The sequence below is a fragment of the Acanthisitta chloris genome, unplaced genomic scaffold (assembly GCF_000695815.1).
Source record: "Acanthisitta chloris isolate BGI_N310 unplaced genomic scaffold, ASM69581v1 scaffold6144, whole genome shotgun sequence".
Lineage (NCBI taxonomy): Eukaryota > Metazoa > Chordata > Aves > Passeriformes > Acanthisittidae > Acanthisitta > Acanthisitta chloris.
This window is the reverse complement of record NW_008670887.1, coordinates 1-10,764: the sequence shown is the minus strand read 5'-3', so window position 1 is coordinate 10,764 and position 10,764 is coordinate 1. Positions and strand designations below refer to the sequence as shown.

The 10,764-nt window shown below is 43.4% G+C and overlaps 1 protein-coding gene across 1 annotated transcript in view; it reads right to left on the bottom strand.

Moving 5' to 3' along the window:
- TTC3 (tetratricopeptide repeat domain 3) overlaps positions 1 to 10,559 on the bottom strand; it is a gene marked incomplete at its 5' end in the record, with an annotated part of 16,954 nt that extends 6,395 nt beyond the window's left edge. The window contains 13 exon segments of the mRNA XM_009073866.1: positions 953 to 1,092; positions 1,344 to 1,493; positions 1,935 to 2,000; positions 2,801 to 3,692; positions 4,419 to 4,554; positions 4,640 to 4,727; positions 5,836 to 5,892; positions 6,835 to 6,881; positions 7,105 to 7,368; positions 8,204 to 8,518; positions 9,193 to 9,329; positions 9,760 to 9,824; positions 10,467 to 10,559. Coding sequence (XP_009072114.1) covers positions 953 to 1,092; positions 1,344 to 1,493; positions 1,935 to 2,000; positions 2,801 to 3,692; positions 4,419 to 4,554; positions 4,640 to 4,727; positions 5,836 to 5,892; positions 6,835 to 6,881; positions 7,105 to 7,368; positions 8,204 to 8,518; positions 9,193 to 9,329; positions 9,760 to 9,824; positions 10,467 to 10,559 — 2,450 coding nt within the window.
- Positions 10,560 to 10,764: the final 205 nt, after the last annotated feature.

The window sequence follows — 10,764 nt, the reverse complement described above, 5'->3', positions numbered from 1 at the left end:
CTCATCCAACCTGGCTGTGAACACTGCCAGGGTTGGGGCAGCCACAGCCTCCCTGGGCAACCTGGGCCAGTGTCTCACCACCCTCACACTGAAAGCTTCTGCTTAACATCTCATATCTAAATTTCCTTCTTTCAATTTCTCCCCATTGCTCCTTGTCCTGTCCCTGCAGCTCCTAACACAGATCCCTCTGCAGCTTCCCTGGAGCCCCTTCAGCTCCTGCAGGTTGCTCTGAGGTCTCCACACAACCTTCTCTTCTCCAGGCTGAACAGCCCCAACTCCCTCAGCCTGTCCTCATAGGGGAGGTGCTCCAGTGCTCTTAGCAACTTCGTGGCCTCCTCTCGACTTGCTCCAACAGTTCCATGTCCTTCTTACATTGAGGACACCAGAACTGTGTGCAGTATTCCAGGTGGGTCTCAGCAGAGCAGAGCAGAGGGGAAGAATCACCTCCCTTGACCTGCTGCCCACACTTCTGTGGATGCAGCCCAGGATTCCATTGGCTTTCTGGGCTGCTAATTGAGTTGTGACAATTTAGGTAGTGTTTAATACCATAAGAATTATGATACCCCCATCTCTGGGAGTGTTCCAGGCCAGGCTGGATGGGGCTTGGAGCAACCTGGGCTGGTGGGAGGTGTCCCTACACATGGCAAGGGGTGAGACTGGATGATCTTTAAGGTTCTTCCAACCCAAACTGTTGCATGATTCTATTCTAAGCACATTTAAATGTATTTCTAACAAAGCAGTAACTAGTATCAAAACAGGATGATAATTTTTCCAAGAGATTTGCTCCAAACTACTTAAACTAACAAACAACAGCATTCAAGGACTGAAGTTTTCTGGGGTCTGTAAACCGAGAGAGGACATTAAAATACAGTAGGAATTGTCAAAACTGACTAGGAAAATGAGTACAAAAAGCCAAGGGAAAGTAATGTAAATCTGTGTCTAAAATCAGTACCTCTCATTGGTATCTGTCTGCTTTTTAACTGCATCCCTTAGTACTTTTAAGTTCTTTTTACTTTCTTTCTTCTCCTGCTGCCACTTTTTCATTTGTGTCTCTGAATCTTGATGAAACCAATCCAGTTCACTCTTTGAGACCTAAAAGCAGAAGAAAATAAGACTTTATTTCAAAAAATACCATTGTGTTCCAATGCAGCTTTGAGCAGACTGAGGATGTTTATGATCAGTGACAGAATCACAGAAGGTTTGGGTTGGAAGGACCTTAAAGCTCATCAATTCCCACCCATGCCCTGGGCAGGGAGACCTCCCCACCAGCCCAGGCTGCTCCAAGCCCCATCCAACCTGGCCTGGAACACTCCCAGGGATGGAGCAGCCACAGCCTCTGATACCTTAGTCTCCTCAGTCCTTTTCTTCAGGAGCTCTTCTGAAGCACCAGTTTCCTCCAAACTTCGACTTTGTAACTGGTCAAATTTTTCCTCTGCTTCTTTAAGTTGTTCTTTTAACACCTGATGCTCCTTTTCCACACGCAGAATATCTCCCTGCAGAGAAATCAGTTACAACAACCAATCTAGTACCTGTCTCCAGTTCCAAGGCCACACACTTTGTCACCTTTATCTCCTGCTACAGACACAAACCTGCCCTTACCACCAGTCTGAACTGTCTATATGCTCAAATGCAGTATTTAAATCAAACCTCAATATTTCTGGAGAGGAAATATCTCCCTGAAACAACATCTGAATAGCCACAGAACAAAGCTCCAACACCACCTTGTTGCTGGGCCTACCTGAAGTTTCCAAGAGCAAGATCTTCCAACATCAAGAACACAAAAAAAACCCCAGCGAAACCACCCAACAGCCCAAGACACATTGTGTCTGTTTAAACTTGTCATTTTCAGAAAACCTTTATCTTTTCACTACTTCTATTTTGGCCATTCCTTTAACTTTCTTGATGAGAAATGTAAAAAGGTGCAGGTCACTTACTTGTTGATTTTCAAATGGGTGATAAGGTAAGGTATTAGTTTCCATATCAGCTACTTCCTGATTTACCTGGAATACAAAAAAAGGTCACACATGAAACTCCCAGGTCAGGTCTGGTTTGGAGCTTTTGTACCTTCCCACACATTTACAAACCCAACTGCATTACAGAGGTCTATATACAAGGTAGGCATTGAGCAAGGGTTTTCTATGAGGGACTTCAGTCTCCAAGGAAAGCACTTGTTGTGCCTCATCTACATAGCTTTTAAACACCTCCAGGGGTGCTGACTCCAACACCTCCCTGGGCAGCACATCCCAGTGCCTGACAGCCCTTTCCATGGGGAAATTCCTCCTGATGGCCAACCTGACCCTCCCCTGGCACAGCCTGAGGTGTTTCCTCTGGTCCTGTCTGGGTTCCCTGGGAGCAGAGCCTGAGCCCACCTGGCTGCACCTCCTGGCAGAAGCTGCAGAGAGCAATGAGTTCCCCCTGAGCCTCCTGTTCCCCAGGCTGAGCCCCCACAGCTCCCTCAGCCACTGCTCCCAGGACTGACTCTGCCACCCTTCCCCAGCTCCGTCCCCTGCCCTGGGCACCTCCAGCCCCTGCATGTCTCTCCTGCAGAGAGGGCCCAGAACTGGTCCCAGCACTGGAAGTGTGAAATCCATGCCAGAACTTTGTGTTATGGAGAATTCAGCAGATCTGCCTGAACTGTGAGTGCAGAGCAGCAAAGCTCAGAGACCTGACAGATGACATAAGCCACACATCATGGGGACCTTGTGGCTTTCACCCAGGAGCTCTGAGATACCTCCATCCCTGTGATCACCTTGGTGGCCTTTAAAAGCCCTCAAACAGCTGCTCCATTGCAGCCCCTTACCTGAACAGCTACCATCCTTGTGTGAGGATTGTTCTTCGTTACAGCCACACTTCCGCTTGCTTTTTCCATCTTAATAACCTCTATACCACTATCAGCTTCATTTCCACTACTTCCACCAGCAAAATGATCTTCATAAAACTTGTTACCAGAGCTCTCCACCTGGCACCAACGCTCTTGGTAGGTTTGGATTTCGGTTGGTATAAAACCTCCACAGATGTATTTTCTGTCTGAAATGGCCAATTCCTGATTATCCTGATGAGTTACATGATCAGCATAAATATACCCAGGTTGCCTGGCAACAGGTGATCCCAGAGGCACTGGAGAAGCCACAGGCAATATTCTTCCATATTGATAACCCCAGGAAGTGCGAGGCAAAAACATAACAGGATTTTTAGACTCAAAGCCTATTATGTCTGGAAAGGACTTGTTTGCTATGGAATCAATACTGTGACTATGCAAAGAAAGCTCAGATGTAGAGGAAGCAGGAAAGGAACAGGGCAAACGTGGTAAAGTCTTATAACTTGCTACTGTTAAGTCAGTAGGTGGTGATATATAGGGTTGGAGAGGATAAAAGCGTGGCTGGAACTCCTCAGCATCTGGATTTAAATGTAGCTTGTTCTGGGAAGAATTTCCTTGCACATCAGCTATATAATTTTCATTACCTCCAGTCTCATTTCTGTATGTATTTCCTTCAAAAAGAACTGCATGTTTTCTTAACCCAATGAGATTATCCACCAGAATGAAACGAGGGGATTTGAGGAGGAAACGCTTCAGACCACCTTCCTCTTCCACAACCCTTTGAGCTTCCGCGGGGAAATTTTCATATTCCCCAGTAAGTAACTTATTATTCATTTCCACAGGGCCATGTACATCCAAAATCTGAAAGAAATACCTTAGAAAAGAAAAAGAAAGAAAGAGTTGTCACTATTAATCAAAGAGTTTTAATGTGATTCTAACACTGTATTTCACTATTGCAAAGTGTTAGTACATCCCTCTATGGACATACCTACACACACCTCCAGGGCCACAATTATGGACTGAGTACATGAGGTTATCACAGAATCAGAGAATTTAGGGGTTGGAATGGAGCTTAGGGATCATCCAGCCCCAACCCTCTGCCCTGGGCAGGGACACCTCCCACCAGGTTGCTCAAGGCTCAGCCAACCTGGCTGTGAACACTGCCAGGGTTGGGGCAGCCACAGCCTCCCTGGGCAACCTGGGCCAGTGTCTCACCACCCTCACTGGGAAAACTTTTTTCGCACATCCAACCTAGACCTTCCCACATCCACTTCATCCACTGTCACTCCCAAGTCTTTCTCCTCACTGCTGGTTTCAATTCCTTCCCCACCCAACCTGTAGCTGTGCCTGGGATTGCCATGGCCCAGATGTAGGACCTTGCACTTCATTCTGTTGAACTCCATGAGGTTTGCATTGTTCCACCTCTCCAGCCTGTCCAGGTCCCTCTGGATGTGCCATCCCTTCCCTTCAGCTGTGACTGCCCCACACACTTGGTGTGCTCAGAGAACTTGCTGAGGGAGCCTCAATGCACTGTCCATGTCACTGACAAAGACCTTCATAAAAAATTATGAAGCAATAGTAAAGCTAGATGTAAACTTACTCATATATATCCTCATAGATTTGATCTGGGGTATTATCCAATAGCCTTTGATAACTGGCACTGTTTGAACGCTCATAGAGAGCTTCAAATTCTGCCACTTGCTCCTGCAGATTTTCTGGGATTACAAATGGTTCATCTGTAGAATCTCTGTAGCAGAATAACGAAAGAAAGTTAACCCAGATATTGTCTTCTACAGCACTTTGGGCAATAAAAGCAGACACATGATGGGACTTACATAGTATTTTCTTCTATAAGGATCTTCTCCTCCCGTGGTGCTGTGCTAACTCCACTGGATAATACTAAAATAGACTGATTAAAAACAGATTTAGTACTTTGTACCTCACAAAATGATCCACTGTAAAAACTAGGAGTAACTATTTACACCAAACTTAGTCGTGTAACTTCATCCTGCTCAGAGGCCACACAGGAACTGCCAAAGTCCAAGAACAATAAGCCACAGCAAGAGAGTTCTTGGTTTAAAATTATTAATTTCTTCTTCAGAACTTACTTTGGAAGAAGAAATTGGGATATTCAGCCAATTTCATCAAAACTTAATCAAACTTCCTTTACATCTGAGGCTTAACAATTACATCACAGGGGAGTTATCCCAAGTTCCATGTGATTTCATGACACCTGTTTTGTTGACCATTAGAAATCTTCTGGTTGTCTTTTAATCTTGATTGTCTAACAACTTTAGAAACACATGAACTTACAGAAATGTAGCTAAGTTAGAAAAATGAAAAACTGGTTGATGAAAGTGGGAAAAATCTTCAGCTGCCTCTTGAAATTCTAATAAAGCTGCAGAATGTGAGGGCATGGAAGGGAAAGAAGTTCTCAACAAAGCAGGTGGAATATTATTCCCAGCAAAATCTATAAAGTAACAAATAAATAACCACTTGTCTGAGCATTAAATACATTTGCATCTTCAGTAACTGACATGCTCATGAAAATGATCACAATGAACAGATAAGGACAATTTCAGATCTATTTCATGAGGTGCAAGGACACATTTTTTAACATGTCCTTCTCCAATTTGCTACTGATGCAAAATAAAGCAGAGCACAAAGTGTTAATTCCACAGTGCATTCAGTGTCAGGGGAGGGTCAGGTTGGATGTCAGGACAAGGTTCTTCCCCCAGAGGTGTTTGGGCCCTGAACAGCTCCCCAGGGCAGTGGTCACAGCCCCAAGGCTGACAGAGCTCCAGGAGGGCTTGGCTAATGCTCTCCGGCTCAGGGTGCAGTGTTGGGGTGTCCTGGGCAGGAATTGGACTCTGATCCCTGTGGGTCCTTCCAGCTCAGGATATTCTATGGTTTCAGTTTTAAGAAAAGAGCCTCTACACATCTGAACCCCTGAAGCATTTTCAGATGGGTTTTCAGCAGTAAGTAGTAGCTCCTTTAGCAGCTAAAAAGTTACTGACCTTTGAGTCTTTCAAGTTCTTATTCTTGTTTTTGTTTTTAACTTTGATATCATTAGTCTGAAACAGAAAAACCAAAGTCACTGGGTTGTTTCTCTTAATGGCAGTAATATTAAGATGTATTTCCAACCCCAGTACGTAAATGTTAAGGTTTCATGTGGAAATTCTCACTCTGGTTTGCCCACCAGGATTCAGAGAGTGAAGTGTGCAATATCCTCCCTCTCTACTCCATCCCCAGCGGGAAAACAGGAAGCAACAGCTTTGCAAGACTTGATCATTTTTGTTCCTTTTCCTCTTTACACACCTCAAATATTGATGTTTAAAAACAGAATATTCTGTTGTTTTGGTATTTCATCTGCTTACTCATGACTCATAGCCAAAACTGCCTATTTACAGAGCTGTGACCTCCCACATGGCACAGATTTGTGTGGGGAGCAGGAAGCAAACAGGACAGTCAAATGCTCTGGTGGCTTAAGATATGCAAAATGAAGAACTAAAAAGCTAATTAACTGTGATGATGGATTAACCTAACTCTACTAGCAGCAATTACTAACAGCCTATTTTAGGCTGTAAATAACACTGAAAACAAAAGCAGTTTTATTGCAATGGTTTTCATTTCATTCTTGGCTTTCCAATTCATGAAGTGAAAAAGTGAAGAATATCACGTTTACTTAGTATGTCTGTTAATTAACTCTCAGGTTTTATGCTGTATCAAAAGTAATTCTTGGATTTGTGCAGATAAACTGATCTGCAGGTTAGCAGAACTTGAACACAGAAAGAGCTGAAACACACAACATATTTCTGCCAGTTGGAATGGACTGAATGATGTTACTCAGAAAGCTCTAAGACTTCAGCTAATTAAGAAAAGAATAAAACAAGAGACTAAATCTCTACTCAGGTCTGAGAGATGATGCTGGGAAAAGTGCACATCTCTCTTCACTTGTCTGAAACCCCAAACACTTGTTTCTGAGCTGAGCCTAAACACAAGTTCAGTTCACTCACCAATATATTTTCATTTTCCTGCTTCTTTAATATAATAGTTGGGTTATCTGTTAAAAGGATAAAAGTCACACTGATTACTGGAACAGCAATATTTTCCCTCATGTACAGCTGAAACTGTGAAACCACAGGAGTCAGGGTTATCATCCTCTATTCAGTGCCACCAAAGCCTCTCCCAGACTGCAGTGCAGAACTTTTACCTCCAAGGGAACAATAAAACCCCATTTTGGGTGGAAATCCATCTGGTCCAGCTTGGCCCCTTTGCCTGCTTACCCATCTTATCGAAGAACTCATCCAAAGCTTGATGAAGATGTGGAAAATGTTCTCTGTTGTCCTCTAACAACCATATAAAACAACGAGTTTTCTCTAGGGGTGGTTTGAGGAAATAATCACGGATTTCTTGGGCTTCTGAATTAATTGTCACGTAGTCAAACTTATTACCATACTTGTGATTCCAGAGGGTGGTTAAAACAGAAAGGTCAAGCTCTTGCAGCAATTGTCTATGTTGAAGGACAAAGTCTTCTGTAGCTGTCAGACCTAAAAGAGATGGAAAACCCAACATTTCATTATGGCTTCAGAGTTTTGGTGCTTACAGTGTGATATTTCTCTTCAAGGGAAACCGTTCGGTCTGAAAGAGAGGATGGAAAAGGTTTTATGTCTTGAAAATGCAAAAAAGAAGTGATAAATGGGGTTTGTATTCATTTTAGAAATAGCAATTTGGTGTTGACTAAGTCTCCTCACTGCTGGTTTCAATTCCTTCCCCACCCAACCTGTAGCTGTGCCTGGGATTGCCATGGCCCAGATGTAGGACCTTGCACTTCATTCTATTGATCTGCATGAGGTTTGCATTGTTCCACCTCTCCAGCCTGTCCAGGTCCCTCTGGATGTGCCATCCCTTCCCTCCAGCTGTGACTGCCCCACACACTTGGTGTGCTCAGAGAACTTGCTGAGGGTGCACTCAATCCCACTGGAGAAGACAAAAACTTTGCTTTGCCATTTCAAATCATGCAGCTTGCACTTCATTCTATTGATCTGCATGAGGTTTGCATTGTTCCACCTCTCCAGCCTGTCCAGGTCCCTCTGGATGTGCCATCCCTTCCCTCCAGCTGTGACTGCCCCACACACTTGGTGTGCTCAGAGAACTTGCTGAGGGTGCACTCAATCCCACTGGAGAAGACAAAAACTTTGCTTTGCCATTTCAAATCATGCAGACTAGAGAACAGGGAGGTCAAATCATGCAGACTGGAGAACGAGGAGATCAAATCATGCAGACTGGAGAACAGGGAGATCAAATCATGCAGACTGGAGAACAGGGAGGTTTCCCCTCCGCTCAGTACACAATTCTGACACGGGAGGTGTTCACACAACCTACCCAAGGTGTTAAGATGTTCCAGCCACTTGTGTAATTTGGGGTCCACTTCTTCCAGCTGACTCAGCACATAGATGAACCCCCTTGTTTTGACTCTGTTCTTCTCCTGAATGAAGGAACTGATGAGCTGCTGCATCAGGTCATGTGCAGTGCTGCTCGTTCTAGAGTATGAGCTGTAATCCTCCTCACTGATTATAAACCACGACAGCAACTCCTTTAATAACTTAGAAGCATTATGAACTGCTACTTTGAGCTCCTCAGCATTCCAAGTGATGTGTTGCAGGACCCAATCACCAGCACAGAAATCCTGACCATAACCTACAATGGGAGTAAAACAAAAGAAACAAGATTTCACATCTGTACCACAATGGAAAACAACTTAGTATAGATAAGTTGGACTAAGTGCTGTTAGCAATGATTTGCTTTGTCATTGCACTGAAAATTACAGAATTATTATACCTTATTTTTATTATCTATATTTATAGCATTATCAAATTGATCTCATATTGCTTTAAGTTTGGTCTACAGAAAGGAAAACACCACCTTGACTCGACTTTAGGATGGACAGTCAAGTCACACAGAGGTAACAGTGACCTGCAAGGATCAGAAGGCTCCAAGGATCAGAACTAAAGATAAGCCACAGTAAAGACTTTCCAAAATCAAACAAGAAGTAACTGGAAGTGCTTTTAGAAATCCACAGGGAAGCAGAAATCTCTCCAAGTGCCAGGATATGCCACAGAACAGGCAACAGGCTTCTAGAGAACTCAGTATGGAGTGCACAGGCTAAAAAACTGTTCTTAGAGTATTTAGTGTGGAGTCTCTCTAGGAAATTAAGTTCTAGATTTAATTAAGTTAACACTGAGTGCCACATCCAGTCATTCCTTGAACACCTCCAGGGATGGTGACTCCACCACCTCCCTGGGCAGCACATTCCAGTGCCTGACAGCCCTTTCCATGAAGAAATCAGAGCAAAAACCTGTAATTCCACATACCACTGTGCTGACTGTACTGAGACTGTTCCTTTCCCTGCTGGTTTTCCTCTCCTTTCTTTCTGGTCCCATTCCGAGCCTTCTCCCGTGCACATTTCCTTCCCAGTTTCTTGTCTTGCTTAATTTTTAACTTTCTAGGACTGCAAAAAAAGCAATTAAGCAACAAGCCAAACATTAATTAAGTTGCCCAAGGAGTTAGGCACATCCCAATTATGCTTCATGTCTGACAACAGCTCTACAGCTTCTCGAGACCAAAACATGTCCTAAAAGTTTCATGGAGATCAACTATAAGAGTGTAAATATCCTCAATGAAACAATCTAGTTTTTATTTACACTTTCTAAACCCTCACACAGAGTTGGTGAGACAGGAAATTCTGTGGGACAGTTTATAACACAATTTCAATGCTTTTATAATTGGATCATAATGCATTTTCCCTAATTTTTTTAGCCTATCCAAGGCAAAGGGCAGGAATAGCTTTCCAAAGGGTGTTCTTTTAGCCAAAGGCATCAAAATCAACCCTAAACAACGCTGGTTTGTCCTCCAATTGATTCGAACAGTAGAGATCTTACCTTGAGCATTTCTGTTTAATACAGGGTCTTGGTGGTCCCTTAAGTTTGGGGATTTTTTGTTCAAACTGCCAAAATAAGCAAGGAGATATTAATGGAATTTCAGTCACAATGCAATGTTGCTGTAGCCAAATCCCAGAAATTTGGTGCTGTGGAAAGCAGCAGCACCATGAGAGAGATTTCAGCCCACGTAAGCCCCATGAAAGTCTAACTAAAATTATCTGCTACTGCTGCAGCTTGGGATAGAGCAACACATCATCTGCAGGAGAGACAGGCTGGGAGGTGACACAGAGTCACAAAGAAGTGGAGTCTGGATTGCTTTCCCAGTGGGCTGGAAGCAAACTTGACGCTCATTTTTGTTTCCCTCAGATCAATATTCCTCTGGGAAGAAGTATCCACCTTTCTGTGGCTCTGTGGAGGGGAAGAGAACTCCTCCAATATCATTAACCTCAGCAAGATAAGCTCTGAGTTTAACTACCAACATTCCCTCCATGTGGCACAGAGCAAACATCAAATGAAACTCCAGCTCCCATCCATGACAACGTAACCAACACCAGAAGGCAATTCCTGCTCCACCAGGAGGGAATTAATATCCCTGAAATCAGATCCTGCAGCTAATAAGATCATTACTTAATTTTTTGTGACATTCTCATCTTCATCTCCTTAACACTTTAAACATAATCTTCATATACAAGAGGAACATGACTCACTTCACATTTTATCTGACGAGAAGAACCGAAAATAACTATTTTGGAAATAAGGCCTCTACAGTCAGGAGTGAAACACAATTCCTTAAGAAAATCCTGTAGGAGAAAATGAGACATACAAGGAAGATTTAAATCCATAGTATGTTCTTAGAAAAATTACAGCTTCTTAATTTGAGGTGACCAAGGCAAGTTAAAAGCTACCACAGACCTAAACTCTTACTGGATCAAGAAAGCAACTGAGATCTGACCTGAGAAGGATCAAATCCAAGGCTGAAGAGATGGGCTGATTGCAAAGGGATGA